Genomic DNA, 24,705 nt, shown 5'->3' with positions numbered 1-24,705 from the left:
TCCAAGAAGCTATCTCAGAAACAAGCGTGCCGCACAAGCCCTGAAAAGTGAAGCCAAAATGTCTCGATCGCCCCCCAGTGACTGGTCCCAGTATAGATCATAAACCCCGCCTCCCAATGTTATTCAATGGGACTTGAGACCAACAAAAAAATGTAATTACACTTCAATTACCTTTTTTCCGAAGCTAGTTTCTGTCATCTCACTTTTCACTAATGGAAGAGAGCGACCTTCTTTTTTACAGTCTATTTCGTAATTTCGGTATTCCTGAGGAAATTTATATCGAAGTTTTTTATCGAAGGTATGGAGAGCCTTCTTCAAACTCCTAGGTGTAACTGTGAGTCTGTCCTCAGGATACCATCCCCAAACCAATGGCCAGGCTGAGCGCAACTTCAAGAAATAGGAAGATACCTACGTACATATTGCCATCATTCCCAAAACAGCTGGAGCCGCTATCTCCTCTGGGCCGAATACGCCCAAAATTCACTTCCTCAATCCACCAATGGACTCACCCCTTTCACCACAGTACAGGATTTCTCCCTCATTCCACATGTCTCTTCTCAAACTCTTCACTTTCCCTATCTCTCTTCCTCCCACAGACACTGACCCAGAAGATGTACCTCCTCCTCCCATTCTTGTTGAGGAGGATCCCATTTACCGGGTCCGTAACATCTTGGACTCCCGGTGACGAGGGCCTCGATTAGAATACCTGGTCGACTGGGAGAACTACGGCCCAGAGGAACATTCCTGGGTTCCCCGAGAGGATATTCTAGATCCCTCTTTACTCACCCAGTTCCATTCCGAGCATCCCGACCGTCCTGCTCCTCGACCCCGTGGTAGACCTCGTCGCCGTACTCACCTCTCTCCACCGTTTTCAAGAGCCGCCTCGGGAGGAGGGGGTACTGTCAGGAATGCATCCCCATCACCATCCACCTCTCACACTCCACTCACTCGTTCCCACTTTGCAGAGTACTGATCATCTCCACCTGATCCTAATCACCCATACCCTTTATAACCCGCTCGTTTCCTTCTCTTTTATCTACTCCATATCTCTGTGATTCAATAAACATTGTAATACTTACTATCTGACTGCCTGTCTTCTCTCCGGTTGTGACAGGTAAATGTTTTTGTAACTCAAAAGTTTAATTGATATTAAACCTTAAAGTTCTGTGTAAATAAGGGCGTGGCCACTTGAGTGTCTGCCACTGCTGTCACTACAGTCGAGCCCAGCAACCAGTCACCTCAACTTTTTGCCAATTTTTCAGTTTAATATAATATTAATAGGTGTTTGTACGTAAAGTATGTAACTTTATGCCTTGTCTGTACAAATACCAACAAATGTGAACAAGTTCACTCTGGAAGTGCATGTTTATCATGTTTTTAACCATTTAGTTTGAGTCCTGTTCATTTTGTCTGTTTTTTTTTAGCAATAATGGCCATGGTGTTTGACCTGAAGGCTCTAGTAGACATGATGTCTATTGGAACGCTCTTTGCTTACACACTTGTAGCCATTTGTATCCTAATCCTAAGGTAAGATTTAAAAACAACAGATATACTGTAATAAATACCTTTATATATAAAATGATTCCATGATGCGCGCACACACACACACACACCAAATTATGTAATTGCACTTTAAAATAATATTCACACATATACAACATATAACATGATTTAGTAAAAATAAATCTAAACTGTTTATTAATATGTAGCTGTTTATTTGTATAATCATGAGCTACGAGTGACGAATGGGAATTTTGTTGTATATAATGGGTCTACAATTACAGTATGGGTTAACAGACTACGCCAAGTAAGAAATCTTAATTTAATATTTTTTCGTTTTTGGGAATCAATCAACAAAAACTCAACACACCTGAAAAGGTGATAGGTGCCTAGGGTGGGGTTTGAAATATACAAATGAAATCCCCCACACTATCAATACTTGCTAGAATATTTATTGACGATTGCACAGTTCGGTCCACAGACCTTCATCAGGCAAGTTTTGTGAATGAAATAATTATAATACATTTTTTAAAACATTTTAATAATACAAATTGTACACCAAAAACCTCTGGTTAGTAAATACGTGTATGTTATGTATGTGTTAGTATATGGAGGTCAATAAGCAATTTAGTCTTATGCATTAATTAGCATTTTATACCAAGTGAATAGCCTTGACGAAGGCTATTTGCCGAAACGTGGGTTCTAATAAATATTTTTGCAAGTGAGTGTGCAGTCACTATTTTGTGTTATAAATTTGGATTTATTCTTTTTGACTTGCACCTTGGACGTAGTGCGTTTGTTTCAATTTTTTTGATTATTTGATACCAAGTGAATTAAACATGCATTGTGGATGTTAAAAAAAACAGATGTTTGATGTAAATTATATGTAACAGTTGTAACAACATTGTCCAATCGAGTTATTGTTTTTTGTCCATGCAGATATCAACCAGACCCAAGTGAAATCGACGAGAAGTCAGAATTCCAGGAACAGAAATGGAATCCGTTTCGTCCCCCTAGATCTCCTACGGCTACAAGTTCTAAAACCGTATCTCTGCTCACCATGCTGTGCATTGTGTTTTGTTTTTTATCATTTGATTTCATGCTTTTACATTGGCTTTGTACTTTTTTATGCAGTTTCACTCTTAAAAATAAAGGTGCTTCACGATGCTGTTTTCTAAAGCCCGGAATACACTGCCGGATTTTTGCACTCCTATAAGATCATTACCTTATCACACTGAGCGACATGAATAGTTTAAACTTGGGTACGACATGCATGTAGACTGTACGATGATTACACGGAAGCTTCGGTGGCTGTGTCACCTGTTAGCGCAACTTCACCAGCATGCACGAGTGGTAAACAAATACCAGTATGCAGGTTGTATACTGTGCAGTGATCATGCTGAATTTCTGACATTGTCAGAAAACTATCGTAGGCTATCTTTGGACGCAAGACCGGGAAAACGCTTGTCTTTGAACCTCTCTCACTGTACGACATACAGTAGGACCACCGATGAAGAGCCACGATCACAAAAACCGCAACAATTGTTTCACAATAGCAATCTTTCATCTGGGACAGCCCAAAATCGTGCAGTGTATCCCGGGCTTTAATGGTTCTTCAAGGCACCTTTAACAAAAGTGCTTCACAAAAGTTTCTTTAAGGTGAACAAAGGTTCTTCAGATTATAAAAATTTATAAAATGAGTGGTTATTTAGAGAACCTTTGACTAAATGCTTCTTTAGGGGCCAGTCACACCAACAGCGTTTATGGCAGTTGCAGGTGCCTTTTTTTAATGATATTCTATGGGCAGGGCGCGTTTGCGCGCTGTTTATGCGCGCCGAGCGCCTTGCGGTTTTTTGCCGCCTGCCGCGCACGCGTTTTTGAAGGAGCACTGAGAGCGGGGAGCGCCCGACGTCATTCGTGTCTTTCCATTGTCCAATCGAATGAGGGGAGAGGCGGGTCTTACGTTGTGGTGAGGGAAGTTTACAGTTGCTTTGAAGAACCGGACTCCACTCGCTCACTCTCTCCTGCGTGTTTGTGCTCCTCTCATCCTCAAACAAGGTCAGAGCAAGCGTCCTCTTTTTAAAGTTTCTGCTAATGTGACAGTTAACAGCAAAAGAGCGCTCACGCTTCAATATTTGATTGACAAGACAGCTGACTCGGTGGTTGCTTAGCAATATGAAAAGCCGCGTCGCACTGCTCTTTTTTTTAAAAAGGCAGTGCCGCGCCTTGCGTTTGCAAGCGTTTAAGCGCTTTTGGTGTGACTGGCCCCTTAAAGAACCAAAAAAGGTTATTTTATGGCGTCGCTGTGAACCTTTTAAGAACTTTTATTTTTAAGAGTGTTGGTCTAGATACATTTAGTAAGTATTTGAATACTTACTTAATGCTTAACACATTCACACACTTTTCTTTCTGGGTCTTTCAGTTGTGTTTGCCGTCATCATCAGTGTGGCAATAACGAAAGGTGTACAAGCTAATGTGATAGGGAACTGGTGGATGATTCTGATTATCACTTTGGTTGTGGTGGCTCTTGTTGGGACAGCCATTATCATCTGGCGACAGCCACAGAGTGAAACTAAGGCCGCGTTTATGGTAACTTTTTGCTCACAGGACAATAAAGCATTACTTTTTGCTAAAGGTTTAGACAACATTATTGATTTGATTGCCAGACCAAGGCCTAGTAGTTTAAACATTTTATATAAACTATATTAATTTTGGTTAGTCAAAATAGCTATGCTTAAAAATTCAAATCTCTAATCCTTGATTTGATGATTTATGCGCTGTGAATCTTTTCTTTTTTCTTGTAGGTTCCCTTGTTGCCAGTCCTTCCTATTTTTAGTACATTCATCAATATCTATTTAATGGTCCAGCTGGGAGGTGAAACATGGATTCGCTATGCAGTGTGGATGGCAGTGGGTAAGATAACATGACCAGGAATGAGATTTAATAATAGTTTATATCATTTATTATTGCTTCTTTAACTGGAGGCATATTTGAAATAGACCTGGATAAATAATAGGGGTGTCCCAATTTTCCAAATCCTCGGTTCGATTACATTTTCAAATTATAATGTCATGATTCGATTCGATTCTCGTTTTTTACATTTTTTTTTTGAAAGCACAAAAAATGCTATGCCATTTTTAGACTAGACTTTGATACCAGAGACACCTAGGTTAGGGGCCCTTTAATAAACCTTTTTTTTTTTTTTTTTTTTTGACGTTAAAGGCATAGTATATGTTTGGTCAAATTTTAAATTACCTAGGACATTAAAAGATCCAACTTTAAAGAAGAACTCAGACTACAGTTCTGACTTTAAATGCATAATTGTTAAGCACTGTTTTTTTCCCCATAAATCATGCAGGCTTGGCAATCTACTTCTGTTATGGAGTGCACTTTAGTGTACAAAAGAAACGAAACCAGTCTTCCTCAAATGCTGTCGGTGTTAAGACCAATGAATACAACATGAAAGAAGAACACAGCAATGGATCCGATATACCTCCGCTACAAACAAAGCTGTAAAGGCAATATTGATATCTGATGTTTAGTTCTTCAAACAGAGCTTTAGTATTATCTGTTTTTTACCAGATCTTTAGATTTAGAATTATTTTTATGATATATTATATGATAAATGCTTCTATTTATATATGTTATCATATTTTAAGCTAATAAAATACTTTTGTATTTTACTTGTATCCTAAAGCACATCATAATTCTGGATTTTTTTTATTACAGTACCACTTGTTAACATGTTAAAACTAAGATGTTAAGAATAAATGTTTGATTTTGTGGGCACATGCCTAAAGAAATCTAATATTTAACATGTAATCATAATGGCTAATGGCTATATTTGTTTCATTTTACAATGTCTGTAGAAACAGTTCTAGTGATTAATTGTGAATTTTATCTTATTTATCTTCAGCTATGGTACCATTAAGTTTATACCTTATTTTAAACCCTATTTCTTTGTTCAAATAAAAAAAACATTTCTCTTTGTTAAAAAAGATTGCTTCAATAAGAAAAAAGTAAAATAACAGGACATGACATGGCTGCCATGTTCTATGTAGCCATCTTTCGTGAAGTACATTAATATTATATCACTCACCTCACCTCACCTATACATTTGGATATGCATTTACACTTTATGCAAAAATTATTTGTCAAAGATTACTCTTTATTTCAATAATTATGATGTTTTAGTTTTTTCTGTAATGCCACGCTAAGATAACATTCTAAAATTCAGTCCAGGGTCTCTGTTATAATGCTGTAATGAATACATAACATAGACATAATCTGACGTTTTAGTTCATTGATGTCTGTGCATGTGTGTGCTTTCTGGTTGTTAGTCTCATAAGCTGGGTTTCCATCGAAACGTGAAGTAAATGACGGTTGTATATTGTAACCAACAGGAAATAAAACAAGGCACGCTTAGAAAATGGAGACAGGACTGCATTTAGTCACGATTTGGCAAGTTATAAATTTATCAGCAGTGCAGCTTGTGATTGCCAAACTGAATGCTGTGCACAGAAAAAGAAATTGAGAATTTTTGATGCAGGCACTAGCAGCAAGGGCATTGCGATGACGTCGAGCCCCATATATGGGAAAGTCAACGTCAGCTGATACAGCTATATGATCACATGAGTTTAATGTTCGTTACGTCACAATTTATTCTGTAAATGCGTTTCCATCTTCCTTTTTCGCATTTACTCTTTTTTGTCAAAAACCTCCTCAAGCGAGCATAAAACCTTTATTTTGCGAATAAAGGGATTATTATTTCAAAGTTGGCGTTTCTTGCACTTGTTTCTTATGCTATACTTTAAAATGGGCATAAAATCAGTGTGATGGAAACCCAGTCTCTTTCTAACTCTGAATGTTTTAGAATCTCAACTTTTCATTTATCTGTGTTTGTTCTACATTTTTCACATTGCATTTTTTTAATAATTCATTTTAATATCAAAAATTATATTCATTATGCATACATAAATTATATTAAATAAAATGTCAAAGTACCTATCCTATCTAAACTGTTATATGTGGTTTAACCTATTTTGTGCATTATGTTTAGAAAGCTATTAATTCCTCCAGTATCCACATAAATATAAATTTAGACTTGAAGGGGTGGTTTCCCGGCTAGGGATTAGTTTAAGCCAGGACCAGGTTTTAGTTTAATTAGGAAATAAAACTAGTTTTAACAAACATGCCTTACTAAAAACATTACCTGTGTGCACTTTGAGGCAAAACAAAGGGCACTGATGTATTTTAAGATATGTCAGTGTAATGTGTTTTCAATTTGGACTCATCTTACATTTATTTTAGTCTAGGACTATTCTAGGACTAGTTTAATCCTTGTCGGGAAACTGCCCTGAAGTATCTGGGAAAAGCACAGAGTAGAAGTTTCAAAAAAGTTTCTGGAAAAGACACATGACATCTGGGACAGATACTGGTTAACTTAAGTCATGTTTATTAATGTTTTTCATTTTCAGGGAATTTGAACTTTAAACTAATAAAAGTTCACTCGAGTCTTAGATCATTTTAATGTATTTCAGCGAGGTGATTAAATGATAAAACGGCTTGCCATATCAACGTTTCCTTTGCTCATCCAGAGCAGCAGGTGGCGCTGTAATCTCTGCTCGACCTGAATGCGACACGAGCACAAACATCACAAAAGAAGAAACCCGAAGGTACCGTCAGTGTTTATACATTGATACAAACATTAATTCATGGACATTTTGGTAATTATCACAACTGTTTATTTTATTTCTTTATGCGAGAGTTATTCAGCAATGTCTTCCCTCAGTTTGTGTATTACAAGTGTGAACATCGACAGTGCGAGAGTTATAAAAGCACCCTTGCGAAGTTACCCGTAACGTTAGTTATTTATCACATTTCATGTGCAGATCGCGTTTATCAGGTTATAAAGATCATAAAGAGGGTGTGTGTGAAGATGCATTTGACAAACATCATAGTTAAGGTTAGCTGTAGGCAGGAAATTACGAGCAAATTCTTATGGTTTATGTAAAGCGTTTGAATATAAGAAATGTATGTTTCTTTAAAGCATAATGACGAATGATGTGGAAATATATGATTTCTCAGAGGGGTTAAAGGAATATATATTAATCTAATTTAATAAACAAGTCTTTATACGTTTTATATATAACAAATTATATTATTAATAGTAGTATTAGTTGTAGTAAAATAATAGTAGAGCTAAACTAGTATTCATATTAAATTATGTGATATTTAGGTAATATTTGTTGTTGTGTTTTTTTGGATATTGTTTTTTATGTGTTGATTAAAATCCAATCAAAACTTAACATGATAAAATGTGTATTTGTTTTATCATTTACACTCACTGTTTTTTTATAAATATTACGAATTATAATAATATTATCAATAAAATATTAATGTTAATAATGATAAGCTATGAATAATGTTAAATTATGTGATAATGGTTATATTTGTATCTTTATATAAATTATATATTATTTAAAGCTTAACATGATGAAATGTGTATGTGTTTAATCATTTACACTTGTTGGTTTATTTATATATGATGTTGTAACCTATCAAATACACATTATTATATTACACTTACAATTTTTGTGTGTTTTGCACTGTGTGCACATGTGTGTCATTTATAGCTTGCTTTTTATCTCTTATTAGGCCTTTGGTTAAGCCCAATTTCTCTCATAACTCCTCAATAGTATTGTTTTATTGTTTATCACATAAATAATCAAATATCTGATCTCCCTTGTCTGTCCTGACTGTGTTCAAATGTAGACAGTCGTTTGACTTCTTCGGCTACTTTTTAACGCATTATGGAGTCATTGGCTAGTGAGGATGCAGGCGAAACAGAAACGATCAGCCCTCAGAGTTTGTACGCCACGCTCGGCCTCTCACCGGAAGATGTGGACGCCCTTGCCAAGATTCCAGAAAGTGAGATCAGCGTGGAGACTCTTCCTTATCTAATTATGGAGCTCAAGGGAAAGCGGGCCAATAAGACAGCGGCAGCCGCAGATACTGACCAAAGACACAAGCCCAGAACTTCGCAGGAGAAGCAGGACACACCTGAGAAGCGAAAAAGCCGCCCTGGCAGCCACGATCATGAGCATCACGGGAAAGAGGAGGGGCGTCGGTCCACCGGAGGGAGAAGAGACTCGAGACACAGGTCTTCCCGTGAAAAACAAAGTGGGGATGATGTTGCTGCGGAGACAGAGGTGGGCGACCCCACAGATTTCCCACACGAGTGCTCCATCTGCAAGTGTGTGCTGAATTCAATAAAGGTAGTGAGAGAAAATTAAGCAAATGAAATGACAGAATAGAAATGTTGTCAGTAACATGTTATAGCCTACACTGATTGTAAAACATATAAACATAGTTATGCAGTTAGTGGGATAAGTTATATAACATGTTAGGGAAGAAATGTGGAATCAGTAGATTTTCTGCTATACCATATATACTGGCTGGCATATATATTTCCTTGTGGCTACCAGTGAGCAGGACTGCTGTATTTTACATGTTAAAGCAATGATGAAACTTTGAAATGTAAAATATCATCCCAGACAAGTTAAGGATAAGATTAATGGTGTTACTTGGCAGTGTTTATGTTAAAAACAGTATTACAACTTGCTACATTTATATATAATTCTCCTGATTTGCAATTTACCAGACCCCATGTCATTTAAAATCTATAAAAGCTAAATGTTACATAGTTTCATAATCTAATGATAAGATTCAGAGTGTGAAAATTTGATTTCACATTGATTTCAATTTTTTACATCACCTTACTCAGTCAATAATAACGATATCAAGATTATATAATTACAGAATTTTCTTTTTTACATTTTATACACTAAAAGTTATGGTAAGCTAAAAAAACAGCTATAGTAATTTTTTTATTTACTGTTTTCTTAAATAAAATCCTACACTGTAAAAAAATAAAGATTTGTTTGTTCAGATTAAAAACTTAAGTTTTTTAAAATTTTGAGTTGATTCGACTTAAAAATATTACTTGACACGACATTTTTACACAATTTCAGTTTTAACTTAAAATTTTAATGCAACCAGCTAACATACTTTTTTAAGTTGAACAAACAAATATTTATTTTTTACAGTGTATGATGATTTCATGTAGAAAACAGTAAATTAGTTAACACTGAAGTTAACGCTAAACACATGTAGGCAAATTGTTATATCAATTTAGTTCTCTTCTAAGTGAACTCATTTGTAAGTAGTTACGTTTACATGCAACTAAATGATTCATTTGTAATCAGATTGATGGCTAAATTGGATTTCAAAGTTTTTGTAAGGGACTTTTGATAAAGATCAGGTTCAGAGCAATGATCAAAACATACACAGAGTTTGAACTGTTTGCCCTAAGGGGATACTTTGGAGTTTTAAGTTGGGTAAGAGCGCCACCTTGTGGATAATAGTGGAAATATGGATTGCCGGAAAAACTCGTCCTTGGCAGGGAAGCGTTTACTCTTAAAGGTCCCGTTCTTCCTGTGATTTTGAAGCTTTGATTGTGTTTGCAGTTGTGCAATGTAACATGTGTTCATGTTTCGCGTGTAAAAAAATTTGTTTTTTTTACACAATTTACTTATCTCTATAGCGGGCTGATGTCTTCCTTGTTCTATGAAGTCCCTCCTTTAGAAATACGTAACGAGTTCTGATTGTGTAGTTTGTTTAGTGTGCTGTGATTCGATAGCAGCTTAGCGGAGTTTAGTCAAAGAGTCTTATATTGACATTGTTAAACTGGGAAGTAGAGGGCTGTAGTCTAAACCAGCCGTTCACTGTAGGCTTTGAAAGGGGACTTCTGTTAAAGCAAATATATTGCCTGGCAGTGAACTTTGAGCTTTATCATTCTGCATGTATTATTTATGCTCTAACAGCAACATTACACACTAAACTAAAGTTTGAAAAAATGGGATCAGGAAGAATGTGACCTTTAATTGACCAGTTAACTCGTCAATGGCGGGGAAGGAGGTAATCAATGCGATTGAGGTCGATCAGATCCAAATTTCAATCGTATTGAAAGGGGTGGTGTAGTGCGATGTGATTCGATCATCAGTAGAAAAGTACGCATGTAAACACGTGAACTGTGTCATAATTCATTTATCACACTTGTTTTGCATTCTTGACTTTACAGACATGGAAAGAACATCTTTTGGGTTACCGTCACAAATCACGTGAATCGAAGTCGTCTTGGCGAAGTTCGCGTTCTTCTCTGCCTCCTAAAAGACCATACAGCTCTAACCCCATATCAGGTACACAACTTTTTATCTTCACTAATTAAAGTTCCTGTTTGTAGCTACATTTACAAAATGTTACATCCTCAAAGTCCAGAAGCTTATCAGGAATCCTTTACAATTACAGAATAGCAAATAATTTATAACAGATTGAGCAAATATTGTTTTGTGTGTGTCTGTTTAAGGTGACACCTCGATGTCCACTACAATAGACCATCCATACCCTCCGAAGGTAATTTAGATTACTGAATTTATGTATAATATATAACTGTGCTGCTGCTTTAATGTCTATTATTTGTGCAATCAAATTCAAATGCAAGCGCTTTGCTATATGTTTTTTTTTATTATTTATCCTTAGCCCAGCACCAAAGTGGTAGTCGCCAAGTTTCATATGGGCGCTGTGTCCCTGGAGGAACTTTTAGAGCTCAGCAAGCCGTTTGGCACGGTAGTAAAACATTTGGTGTTCCCTGCAAAGGTAATAAAACACCAGAAAGAGATGTAAAAGTTATGCTAAATAATGAAACACTCTGTAACATCCTGACATGTTTTGTTCCACAAACAAAGAAAAATGTAAAATTCATAAGAACCCATAGAGACAGAGCGCAGCGCGTCATAACCTGAAAACCACGCCCACCGGGGGGGAGCAATCCAACCGTCTCCATTGACTTTGTATTGCGAGAAGCCGCCTCCTTGTCATTTCTGGCTTATAACAAAAAACTGAATAATGCCTAAAAGCTGCTGTGTGACAATATGTACAGCTAATAAGCTAAAGAACCCAGAAATACGTTTTTATAAGCTGTCGAGCCGTAAAACCCAAGGAGGCGGCTTCTCGCAATACAAAGTCAATGGAGACGGTTGGATTGCGTTCCCTCCGGTGGACGTGGTTTTAAAATTTGCATAACTGCACTCTGTCTCTATGAAAAGAGGGGATAAAAGGGGTAGTTTACCCAAAAAATGTAATCAGCCCATATTTTACTCACCCTTATATTATCCTATGTGTATATGACTTAATTTTTTCAGCCAAACATAGTTGGAATTATATTAAAGGAATATTCCATTTTCTTAAAAGAAAAATCCAGATAATTTACTCACCACCATGTCATCCAAAATGTTGATTTCTTTCTTTGTTCAGTCCAGAAGAAATTATGTTTTTTGAGGAAAACATTGCAGGATTTTTCTCATTTTAATAGACACCAACACTTAACACTTAACTCAACACATAACAGGTTTTTTCAACGGGGTTTCAAAGGACTATAAATGATCCCAAACTAGGCATAAGGGTCTTATCTAGCGAAACTATTGTCATTTTTGACAAGAAAAATAAAAAATATGCTCTTTTAAACCACAACTTTTCGTCTAGGTCCGGTCCAGCGCGACCTAACGTAAATGCGTAGTGACATAGGGAGGTCATGTGTTACATATATAAAACGCACATTTGCGGACCATTGTAAACAATACATTGTAAAAAAGACATTAATTAGTATCAGTTGACATACAACAATGTAGGAATGGCCCTCTTTCAACACACTTGTAAACACTGGGGCAGAGTTTTGCGTTCGTCTTCTGTGACCTCTTGACGTCATGACGTATTGCATGGGGTCACGCTGGCGCATCACGACCGGATCTAGATTAGAAGTTGTGCTTTAAAAGTGTATATTTGTTATTTTTCTTGTCAAATATGACAATCGTTTTGCTAGATAAGACTCTTATGCCTCGTTTGGGATTGTTTATAGTCCTTTGAAAAAAACTGTTACGTGTTGAGTTAAGTGTTAATTGTTGGTGTCTATTAAAGTCCATTAAAATGAGAAAAATCCTGCAATGTTTTCCTCAAAAGTCACGTGACGTTTATCGACCCGCGCCGTTTATTTTCCCCCTATAGTAGTTACCGAATAGAAACTGGTAACTCTCTCGATAAATGCACAATCAACATCAATCATCTTGCAAACAGACAACCGCATAGCACATGCCCCTCCCACAAGAAGCAGAGTTTGCCTCTGACGCGCGTCAAATGCTTGCTTTTTCCGCGCGTCTCCTCCGCTCTACACGCGAATGCATTCGAATGTTCAAGCAGCAAACCAGGGCTGTAGACGCGATTTTGATGCCTGAAACGCGGTTGGTGTAAACTCTGAATTAGATGTTTCAGTTAATCAAATGTGAATTTACAGGGTCCACTCCTTCAAGTCCAATAAATGTGCATCCATCCTTCACAAAATAAATCCAAACGGCTCCACGATGATAAACAAAGGCCTTCTGAGGGTAATTTGCGCCATTTTGTTGTACGCTCTCATCTTGAATGCAGACGCAACTAAGATGGCGGCGTTACCGGAAGCTAGTTATTTTCATTTATAAAGTTTTAAATATGGATTTTCTACAACAAAATGGCACGGATTACCCTCAGAAGGCAAGTGTTTATCATCGTTGGTTTAATATCATTTTTTTATATCTAGAAACATATATTTCAAACTTGCAAGACTACAGCCATACCCATGTTCACGAGAGAGTTGAGGTCAGGCGTTACAAAAGCCAATGTTATAAAAACCCATTCCTTTACTTCAAAATACATTTAATAACTGCATGGATAAGTTTTTGATGGATGGATGCTCTTTTTGAAGCTTTTAAAAAACTGGGGGACAATTTAATGCCATTATAAAGCCTGGATATAGGGGTTTTGCGCAACAAACTTTACAAAGGTCACATAACTTCCGGTTTAGGTGTTTTGCGTGTGCTTTATTAAAATAGAGATGTTTTACTCAAGATGCATTCAAAGAAGCTTCCAAAAATGAAGCAAAACCGATGTCCACTGCATATACAGATGATATGTTAAAGTTCAAATTCTCACTGGCATTTGTACTGTATGTTTTCTAAAACAGAATAAATGTAGCAAATGAAAACATCTAGCTTGATTAGCTGAAAACCTAAATTTTTTTATAAATACTGTATTGCCATCAGTTCAAGTTGCAGTTAACATTTTCTGGACCAGTGAAAGCAATAAGACCTGTTTTCCGGTTTATTCATGTGACGTTCGGCAAAAAGGCCATTATTAAATAGGGCTCTGACTATGTTTGGCTGAAAGAAGAAAGTCATACACCTAGGGTGAGTAAAATATAGGCTAATTTTAATTTTCGGGTAAACTACTCTATTAATGATGAAATCCTTTGGGGATTTTTGGGGATATTACCTCTGTTAATGCTATGTGGTGGATCACAGGGATTTTTGGAGTTTGCTACTCAGAAGGAGGCTCAAAACATGGTCAGTCACTATCAAATGAAACCTGCCTTTATCAAGGAGACACGTGTCACCCTGTACTTATCACCTACAGTGGATGGCATCCATGTGAGTACTAACCTTACCCATCACATTCCAAAGAGTCACATTCGCATCAACAAATAAGACATTTCCAGCATTACCATGGGTTTCGTAGACAGCTTTTGGATGTTTCTGATTTACAGTCGCCACCCTGGTTTGAAGAGCCTTCGCAAAAACGAGCCAAACATTCGACCGTGCCTTCGGTAGTTTGCTTCTCACGCTTGCCTCCTGGAGATGTTGAGGCTGAGGTCTTGGAGCTCGCAGACATGTTCGGCGAAGTGCGGCAGTCGAAATTCACAGACTGTAAGGTAGAGTAACCACACGGAGGAACTGTCAAATTTAACTTTGTTTTAAAAAATGTTAAATGGTTTTTGTGCACGTTCAGGCCTTGATCGAGATGGTCAACTGGCGAGATGCAGATATCATGGTGAAGTATTACCACAGTAACCCGCTGAGGATTCAAGGCAGGAGCGTCAAGGTTTACATGTCCCACGTGACAAGCCTGCGGTAAGAGACTTGAATACAACTGTTGTATATTTGTAAAGTAAAATAAATGGGGGGAAAAAGCTTTGCTAACATCAAATGCTCTGCGTTCAAATTTGGCATGGGTTTAGCATGCACTGGATCAAGAATATTCCTTATCGAAACTAAATAAAGTGTTTATGCGAGAGGACAGCCCAGAACAACCATCCAGAAGAGGTGACAGCAGCAGTAAACCAAAAGACGAGTCCTCCATCAACAAGGAGAAAACCAACAGCTCCAGCCAGGACAACATGGACGCCCCTGAGAAACATGAAGAGGAGGACGAAGAGGGGATTCAGATGGAAGATGAACCTGGGCTTCTTGATGATGCGACAGATGACATCATGACACAAGCAGAGGAGGAGGAGATTAAGACGGGGGAGGAGGAGCCTGCTGCTGCTCAGGAAGACCGAGAGGATTACAGAGAAAGAGCTTTAGATGATCGTCCAGATGATCGACAGGTTTGTTTTAACATGTTAACACACGTGTGCCTTTTTGGGGTAGGGGGGAGGGGGGTTTACTTGTATTTTTGCTTGCACTGCACTCCTAATATTAAAGAACGTAAATAGATGCATCATTTACATTTGTGGGCTCAAAATAGATTCAACAAATTACTTCAAGCTAAAGATTTTATTTTTTAAAGGATGCATTGATTTTGACACAGTGACTAAGCATGTTTTTATACGTTTGTATTTTCAGGATGATTGGCAGGACGATGCAGAATTTCCTGAAAACATTGAAGATTTTGTGACATTAGATGAGCTGGACAGCACAACGGGTGAAACGACTTTGGGTTTATCAAATAAACAGCTCTGCCCAAATCCATTAAAGGATTAGTCAATTTTCTTTAAAAAAATCCAGATTTACTCACCACCATGTCATGCATAATGTTGATGTCTTTCTTTGTTCAGTCGAGAAGAAATTATGTTTTTTTTTAGGAAAATATTCCAGGATTTATCTCATTTCAATGGACTTTAATGGACCCCAACACTTAACAGTTCTATTGCAGTTTAAAATTGCAGTTTCAAAGGACTCTAAACGATCTCAAACGAGGCATAAGGGCCTCTTATATAGCAAAACGATTGTCATTTTTGACGAGAAAAAAAATGCACTTTTAAACCACAACACGTCTTCCTCCGTTCGTTTGACGCGCCAGCCAGACCTCACATAATACGTCAAGAGGTCACGGATGACGTAGGCGAAACTACGCCCCAGTGTTTGCAAGTGTGGAGAAAGAGGACTGTTCCGACGTTGTTGTATGTGAAATGATACTAATTAATGTCTTTGTGTCAGTTTATTATTTAAAGTGGTCCGCAAATGTGCGTTTCATATATGTAACACGTGACCTTTCGACCTCATTACGCAATTATATGAGGTCGCGCTGGTGCGTCACACAGCCGGAGGAAGAAGAGAACTTGTGGTTTAAAAGTGCATTTTTTTTTTTCTTGCCAAAAATGACAAGCTAGATAATACCCTTATGCCTCGTTTGGGATCGTTTAGAGTCCTTTGAAGCTGCACTTTGAAACTGCATTGAAGCTGTTGGGTGTTGGGGTCCATTGAGGTCCATTGGAGTGGGGAAGGTCCTGGAATGTTTTTCTCAAAGAGCATGGTTTGTTCTCGAGTAAACAAAGAAAAACATCAACATTTTGGATAACATGGTGGTGATTAAATAATCTGGATTTTTTTTAAGAAAATGGACTAATCCTTTAAAGAGGTCATATCAGAACTTATGATATTAGCAAAGCATCCATCTTGCACAGCATCCTTGCTTAGTTTATAATGGAAAAACTAGAATAAGACATGATAACAAACTAATGATAACTAATTTTTTACAGTTACTGTTTTAGAAATGTTTGCATGCTATCTTAACTAATAAATGTGTATAGGCAGTGAATTAGGTCATTTAAATTTATGCATATGACTGACGCTATTGAAAAGTTTTTTTACGGTCAAAATTTTATCAGAATATGTGTTTCCTGGTAATCAATCCCATGAACTTTGAGCTGATAACGCAATGCCCTACCATTTGAGCTACATGAACAAATTCATATTTTTCCCGCAGTGCACTAATCTGTGTCAGTAACACTTTTTATTGTTATTTTTTTCCAGATAAATATTATCCACAGGTCAGTATCACCACTCATTTAATACCTCACATTTTTTCCAGCATGACACTATGAGAAAAGGCAATGGCTGCGTCCGAAACCGCATACTTCCATACTATATAGTAGGCGAAAAGCAGTAGGCGAGGCGAGTAGTGTTCATAGAATTCATAGTATTCCAAAAACAGTAGATGAAAAGATTGCTGCAAGATCCTGAAGTGTTTATTAGATGGACACGGGACACTCGGTAGAGGAGTTATCCAACCAAGAAGAAAAAGAAGAGCTATGCCTTGTGGTTAAATTGCACTTGTTTAATGTCTTTCCAGTTAACGACTAACTTGTTGTTATGACGAGACGACGTACTGTATGTCAAGTAATGTATCAACTAGCTGCCAGTAACTTACTGTAGATTTTACATTTATGTTATTAACTTGCAACAGTTTGTTTAAAGTTAAATGAACATGAAACATTTTCAGTCTTTATCTTCTACAGTAAGTTACTGGCAACCAGCTGCATAATTACAGCAAATTTTTTACAGTGTACCTACCGTCACTGTTTGCGATTTCAGATGCAGCCAATGCCTACTAGCTGGTGTAGGCCACAAGGAAATCAATTCAAACAATGCTAAATGTTAAAATGCAGAAATATTTGTGTGTTCAGTTTAGGGTCAGGCTAAGATCAGCTTTGACTTTTAACAGAAATGAATGAAAAGTTCCTATCATGTCTGTTTTGATTTGCACTTTTACAGGAAGGTAAAGTGGTGGTGGTGTGGCCTGTCAGAAAAAAACACAACTTGTTGAAGGATCTCTCCAGTTTATGTGCACCCTTTGGCACTATAGTGAAACACACTGTATCAGTATACAGACAGGAGGTCAGTCTAATGTGTCTTTGCTAATTTAAGTTCATTTTAACCATTTTGCCTTGGATTATTACTTTTTTACTAATCCTTATGTGTTCCTGTAGGCTGTAATTGAACTTGAAACGGACGAGAAAGCTCAAGAAATGGTGCAGTTCTACAGAAAACGCAAAGCAAAGTTGTGTGGGAGACCTGTGTCTGTTTATAGGTCTTTCACCATGAAGACGATAGAGGTACAATACACAGACTTAAAATTTGAACAGGGATCTCATTTACATTCGAAGCCATTTTTGTAGCGTGCGTGCTGTGATTGTAACATAACGTTGCTGCCTAATGAAACTCACGTATGTTCAAAACGGTTACTTTTCAAGATGTGAAAAAACACTGTATTTCAAAAGCAGTTGAATGTAGCGTTGTCATACTTGGTACGGCATCTTGACATGTAACCATATTCTTGCCAGTGTCATGATATAATCCACATTTGACCAAAATTTTGTTTAAATGGATATACGTGCATATTTTACAGTAACAGTGGTCGATACGCGTTCTTCCGATCATTAATTTGAATGGCCAACTCGCGTTTTAGTTAAATACGCTTAGTTTATATAATATTAATTATAAATGTATTAAATGTCTCTTGCAAACTATGAAGGGACAATGAATCAATACACTGACATGGTAATGCTAGACAGATACTTTGTTTGCACAGTCCTACCGTAATTTTGTAACTCCTAGACGTACGTCTGGCGTCAGGGGGAAAATGTTTACCTCGATGAAGGAAAGTCATTGTCTCAGGCTATGTTTATTTGGCTATCCAGTGCTGCGTTTTGATGAAACTTCACGAGACCGGCGAGATACGGACTACCGGCACATCCGGGAACTTGACTGTAAATTTCGTCACCACCCCTTTTTGGGGGACAAAAACCAGACCCTCCATTGACTTCCACCCAAAACAGCGGAACAAAGCAACGTTTCTACACAGCCGGCAGGCGCAAACAACCTACGAAATCACTCAGATTAAACATGCCGAGTAATTATCTATCCACCCTGCCTGCCATAGAGCGCGAAAGATACATTAACACATTTAATTTGGTCAATATAAAAACGTGTCCCTTTCATTCTCACAGCGTCAATTTTGTGTAATTTGAGCTACTCAAAATAGTTAGCTAGTATAAAAATAGCTAGTTTAGATTAGTTGTTTTTGCTTTATTCATGTCAAAAAATATGGATCAAAATATTCCAGTTATTTAAAACATACAAGCTAACTGTATACTATGTTAGTAACTCACTAAAATTCTCCACACTCTTTGTTTTAGAGCCCTAGCGGGAGATCTGTTTTCATCAGCTATCTTCCTACCAAGAGAGAGCCACGGCAGAGATATACACACACGTTTCTCTTTAAACTGGCCCAGCCCTTTGGGAAACTGACAGGCTTCTTTCTAAACAATAAACTGGGAACGGTATGTATACGCATTTTTGCGCACATATATTGATATTTGGAGCTCGACCTGATGTTTTTTTCCCCAGAGTTACTTGCAATTTGAAACGGCAGAGGCAGCTGAAAAGATGGTTGCGCATTACGCCTGCAGACCATGCAGATTTTTGGGTTCGGTGCTCAAGATTAGTATGTGCAGGAAAGGAGACTCTCTGATTCGCTGGTAGGTGATTGTTGCCAATTAATTCACTCATTTTAGTGGAGTGTCGAAAAAGTTAAAACTTACATGAAATTGATATTGTGTAGAGCTGGACCACTAGAGGCTTTAAGTGAAACAAACTAAACCAAACAAAACCTTGTATATAAAGTGTCTGAATGTTCAGGGCTTGCTAAATTAAAAAATCCTTTGTAGCCCTTCGGGCAGGTGTTTGACGCATGTGAATCTTCAATTTTTGGTAGCCCGAAATTAATATAAGTGGCCAGAATATAAAATACATTGTTTAATGCAGAATATGAATAAATCCTGGATTACCATGCAAGCCAAATATTCCTGCCCATCCCTTAACGTTTTATTTTTCAAGGTTTGTTTTTCATGTTTCGAGAGATGTCTACAGTTTTTGCTCTGTTGTTGATGTAGGAGACAACTTGATCCAGACTTTGAGAAGAAAGAATTTAAAACTGAGTCAAAGGAACCTGAACAAAGCACAGACAGGACAGAAAAAGACCAGGTAAACAAGAGTGATACAAATGAGGTAAACATCACAATTACAACATTTACAGCTTTAAAGGGACACTACACTTTTTTTGAAAATATGCTAATTTTCCAGCTCCCCTAGAGTTAAACATTTGATTCTTACAGTTTTAGAATCCATTCAGCCGATCTCCGGGTCTGGTGCTACCACTTTTAGCATAGCTTAGCATAATCCATTGAATCTGATTAGACCATTAGCACCGCGCCTAAACATAATCAAAGAGTTTCAATATTTTTCCCCATTTAAAACTTGACTCTTCTGTAGTTACATCGGATACTAAGACCCACGGAAAATTAAAAGTTGCAATTTTCTAGGACTATATGACTAGGAACTATACTCTCATTGCGCAGGAGGCAAAAATGTCCCCTGCTATTAAAAGATACTAAGGGGACTATTTTCAGCTGCTGCGTAATATCATTGTGCCTCCTGCAGCCATGTTACACTTTTGACCACTTTTTAAAGGTCTTGGTCTCGTCTCGGAATCGACCGCATTTTTACTCGGTCTCAGTCAAAGAGAACTCTGAATTTTATTTCAAGACCACAACTGATGACACATCACGAAATTATTTATCATTAATTTTATGCAGTTTATTTAGGTTTGGCATATGATGTTGACATTGTTTAAGCATTGTTTAAGTTTCTCCCAATGACAATTTTTTAAATTTTATTACTAAAAACACCTGCATTGTGTTAAGTGGATGGCAAGCTATGGAAAGATAGTTCAGAATAAATGGTTAAGTTGATTTCAGCTCCTTGGTGTTTGTTCACTTTTATTTGCTTATAGACAAAGATAAATTCCCACATATCTGCAATGCCTTTGATTATTTTATCAACTTCTCTGATGGCATACACACACGCACGCACACAGACAGACAAGAAGTGCCTAATCATATGCATATTCCACATTTTAAGTGTTTTAATGCAGTGACTTGCACTGGTCTTGGTCTTGACTTGGTCTCGGGGTGTCTTGACTTGGTCTTGACCCTTTAAAGTCTTGGTCTTGTCTTGGTCTCGGCCTGTCTTGGTCTTGGTCATGACTTGGTCTCGGTTTAGGTGGTCTTGACTACAACACTAGGTCTTAGTATACGATGTTACTACAGAAGAGTCAAGTTTGAAATAGGAAAAATATCGAAACTCTTTGGTTATTTTTAGGGGCGATGCTAATGGTCTAATCAGATTCAATGAATTATGTTTAGCTATGTTAAAATTGCTAGCGCTGATCAGCTGAATGGATTCCAAAACGGTAAGAATCAAATGTTTAACTCTAGGGGAGCTGGAAAATTAGCATATTTTCAAAAAAAAGTGGAGTGTCCCTTTTACAATCACAGGCCCCCAGATCTTGATATCTTTAATATTGACTGATCATGTCAAAGTTTGAAATAGAAGAGTAAAATCAAACTTTGATGCTCCAAATCATCATTAGATTATGAAACTTTAAACTGGATTTCAGAGACAGGGGCACATATATGGACATAAAATACAGATTTTATATATTTTATTAGCTCATTTGTGAGAACGAGAATTAGCCCATTCTGTGAGAAGAAAAAAATCCTTCTTTAAATTTTTGTATTAAATCTAAAATTAAAAATAAAAACATATTTTTTTTCTCAAAATATTACGACTTTATTCCCATAATTTTACTTTTGGATTTTTTTTATTTTTCAAAAATCTACTACTTAAATTTCGCATTCTAAAAACCTTGAGATGTTTTTATTTTTTTAATTTTATCTGGGCCCTAATCCACCTTGGTAAACATGCATTTGGTTTAATCGCTTGTAAATTACATTTTATTTACAGTATTTTGTATATAATGTATTCTTATATTGAATTATTTGTATAATTATAGAATATTAAATCATCTTAAACTGCACCATGTCAGGATGACTTAAGGTTGTTTTATCAGTTTTAGTTGGTAGCTGTCTGGGGATAACAAATCTCAGAATGTCTCCACTGGCAAATCAGACCCAAGTGTTTTAGAGCGCTGTGTAATAATAAATAATATTAATATATTGAATTACTGTATTTTGTGTTTGTAGAATGATCACAGCTCTGTACCAGATTTTGAAGGGGTGTGTGGAGATCCTGTGTGTCAAGATAAAGGTTCAGAAGATACTGATCAGCAAGACAAAACCCCGCTGGGTCCTTACCAACCGGATCATTGTGTGGGTAAGGCAGTCAGCAGACAGTCCTCTGTTCAGTTTTCTTTATTAAATTAAAGGAATAGTCTACTCATTTTCAATATTAAAATATGTTATTACCTTAACTAAGAATTGTTGATACATCCCTCTATCATCTGTGTGCGTGCACGTAAGCGCTGGAGTGCGCTGCGACGCTTCGATAGCATGCAGCTTAGCCCCATTCATTCAATGGTACCATTTAGAGATAAAGTTAGAAGTGACCAAACACATCAACGTTTTTCCTGTTTGGGACGAGTGGTTGTACGAGCAAGTTTGGTGGTGCAGGGTGAAGCGTGGCGCTTTTCTGGGCGGATTTGGGGGAGGAACTATATTTTGTGGCGTGGTGGCACTTTTGGGAGTACTTCGACTCGCCTGAAAAGTCCGCTCCCCTTCTCACTCTCATAATGGGAGAGGGAGGGTGTTACTGCGCCGAGTCGAAGTGCTCCCAAGGGTGCTGTTGCGCCGTGAAATGTAGTTCCTCTTTTGAGTCCGCTGGGAAAGGCGCTGCGTTTTGTTTTGTACCACCAAACTTGCTCGTATAACTACTCGTCTTGAATAGGAGAAGCGTTGATGTGTTTGGTCACTTCTAACTATCGAAGCGTCGCGGCGCGCTCCAGCGCTTGCGTGCACGCACACAGATGGTGGAGGGATGTATCAACAATTCTTAGTTAAGGTAATAACATATTTTAATATTGAAAATGAGTAGACTATTCCTTTAATGGACTTGCCCCCCTTTTACGTCCATTGTGCCTTACTGTAAGTGATTTTTGCTTTTATTTAAATAAACACCAGATGGTTTGTAAATAGTTTAACGTTTATCAATACCATGCAAGAAATGCGTTTACTTGTGCATGTATAGATTGTATGGCCAATTAAATAGATTTAAGCAAACAAAATTGGTAAAGAAAAACTGAAAATCATCCTAAAACGACGTTCTTCACTTTATTTCAGGTGTGAACTATGTCATCCCAGTTGCGGGTTTCTTCTGCAAACTGTGTAATGTATTCTACAGTGATGAGAATAAAGCCAAATCAGAGCACTGCAAAACCCTGGAGCATTATAACAACCTTAAGGTAATCGAATATAGTGACAATAGCCTTAAAATGGATTTACAGTAATCTACAGCTGCGTTTAAGTCTTAAGCCACCTTTCCACTGCACACGACATTCGGAAACAGTTGTCAGAGTTCGCCCCCCTAGTGGCAGTCGTAATAAAGTTTCAGTTTAATCGTAACATGGGAGAAATGCCCAAAACCTTTGATCACTTAAGGTAAATTAAGTGCAAACACTGCAGGTGTTTTTGACTTCATGCCGAGCTGCGCAGACCGGTCAGTGTACCGCGAGAGCGATCTGAAAACTGCATGCACCATGCGAGTTGCTGTTGTGATATCACAGTTATGGTGCATTGTGATCTGTGAAGCACTCTGAAGTGTACATAAGAAGCAGACTCACTTTCTCTGGCAAAATCAAGGAGTCAATTTTACTCAACCACTTTAAAATGGCGAGTTGGAGGGCTAGGGATGTTATGCAGCATTTTATCAGTATGTGTATTCTCTCTGGGAATCAAACCCATGACCTTTATGTTGCTGATGTAATGCTCTGCCATTTGAGCTACACGAACATCAGAAATCATGTACATAGTTGTTTTATACATATGAAGAAAATGCAATGTAGCAGAACTTGGTGAAATCTCTTGGTTATATGGATGAACACATCTTGATTTGATTTCCAGGTCAAATGTGGTGAAGTGGTGGAGCAGACTGACGAACCTCTGGAGGACTGAGTAAACACAAGCAAGACATTGTACTTTGATTTGTCATTTGTTTTTTTATTTGGTTTTACTTCTGTATGGTTACCATTTATATGTTTGTTTTTGAAGCATTTTGAGTGTGAAACAGAATCGTGAAGACATGGTGAGGTTTGGATGTGAATCGGTGAAGAAGATGAAATTGTACAAGTACATCTGAATGAGAGTGTGACCGTAAGCTCTTGAAATAAACTTGTTTGTAGAAAAAAATTGTAAAAATAGTATTTGTGATGTCAGGTATGTTTACTCTTATCTGTGTATCACAGTGTGCATGTTTTTTATAACCCTAATATGGACAGATTACAATATCAAGTGATGCACGACTCTAAATAAGGGTATGTGATGTCACAGCTGTGTCGGTGTGACATCATAACATTGACTACCATTTTTTGCTTACATGAATTTTAAATTGACCACATTTTTATGTTTCTGGCCTACTTTGAAAGTTCTTGAGATTTTCTTTTTTATTCTTCTACTTGAAATCAAGGCGGCTGGAAATGGTCAGAAATAATGGTAACACTTTATAATAAGGTTGAATTTGTTAACAGTAGTTAATGCATTAGCTAACATAAACAATACCTTTTTGTAAAAAAATTGTAAATCAAAACTTGTAACTGATAACATTAGTTAATGCACAATGAACTAACATGAACAATTATTTTGCCATTAACTAAAATCAACAAAGAATAATAAATGCTAAAAAACTATATTGCTCATTGTTATTTCATGTTAGCAAATACATTTACTAATGTTAACAAATACACCTTATTGTAAAGTGTTACCGATATGACAATGTTGGCTGTATTTTAGTATGCTGTATTGTTTAGTTGCTTTCCATTAAACTGCTCATTCATTCATATGCAGCCAAACTGTATTGTCAAAATGCATGGTTTTGCATCCAGAAATGTACATTTTCTGTAATTTTACATGAAACAAAACAACTGAAACTAATTAATTAATAGATGAAAACTCATTTTGAAGGAAATGAAAAGAAAATGGGTACATTC

At 37.2% G+C, this 24,705-nt stretch overlaps 2 protein-coding genes across 5 annotated transcripts in view; both read left to right on the top strand.

Moving 5' to 3' along the window:
* The window catches only part of LOC129441093 (cationic amino acid transporter 2), a 28,990-nt gene extending 22,513 nt beyond the window's left edge, over positions 1-6,477 (top strand). Inside the window, exons 8-12 of the mRNA XM_073860683.1 lie at positions 1,425-1,527; positions 2,440-2,578; positions 3,931-4,089; positions 4,305-4,413; positions 4,859-6,477. Coding sequence (XP_073716784.1) covers positions 1,425-1,527; positions 2,440-2,578; positions 3,931-4,089; positions 4,305-4,413; positions 4,859-5,016 — 668 coding nt within the window. The 3' untranslated portion in view covers positions 5,017-6,477. The remainder of the gene's footprint in view (positions 1-1,424; positions 1,528-2,439; positions 2,579-3,930; positions 4,090-4,304; positions 4,414-4,858) is intronic.
* Positions 6,478-7,090: 613 nt separating this feature from the next.
* Positions 7,091-24,561, top strand: LOC129441083 (uncharacterized). Of its 4 annotated transcripts, none has more exons than XM_055200829.2 (19): positions 7,091-7,175; positions 8,275-8,777; positions 10,643-10,760; positions 10,928-10,974; positions 11,101-11,217; positions 13,950-14,075; positions 14,192-14,356; positions 14,434-14,555; positions 14,716-15,031; positions 15,270-15,363; positions 16,680-16,696; positions 17,421-17,543; positions 17,636-17,761; positions 18,845-18,988; positions 19,056-19,186; positions 19,601-19,691; positions 21,752-21,881; positions 22,844-22,965; positions 23,624-24,561. In XM_055200829.2, the coding sequence occupies exons 2-19, from the start codon at positions 8,313-8,315 to the stop codon at positions 23,672-23,674; spliced, it is 2,505 nt and encodes an 834-aa protein (XP_055056804.2). In that variant the 5' UTR covers positions 7,091-7,175; positions 8,275-8,312; the 3' UTR covers positions 23,675-24,561. The 4 variants fall into 4 exon arrangements, with proteins under 4 accessions (XP_055056804.2, XP_055056807.2, XP_055056806.2 ...); XM_055200832.2 differs by having other exon boundaries at positions 7,102-7,226; positions 8,275-8,711; XM_055200831.2 differs by having other exon boundaries at positions 7,102-7,226; positions 15,270-15,348.
* Positions 24,562-24,705: the final 144 nt, after the last annotated feature.

This window comes from Misgurnus anguillicaudatus, chromosome 22 (genome assembly GCF_027580225.2).
Source record: "Misgurnus anguillicaudatus chromosome 22, ASM2758022v2, whole genome shotgun sequence".
In the NCBI taxonomy this organism is placed as follows: Eukaryota; Metazoa; Chordata; class Actinopteri; order Cypriniformes; family Cobitidae; genus Misgurnus; species Misgurnus anguillicaudatus.
The sequence above is the reverse complement of the archived record's forward strand: the minus strand, read 5'-3'. Positions and strand labels throughout refer to the sequence as shown.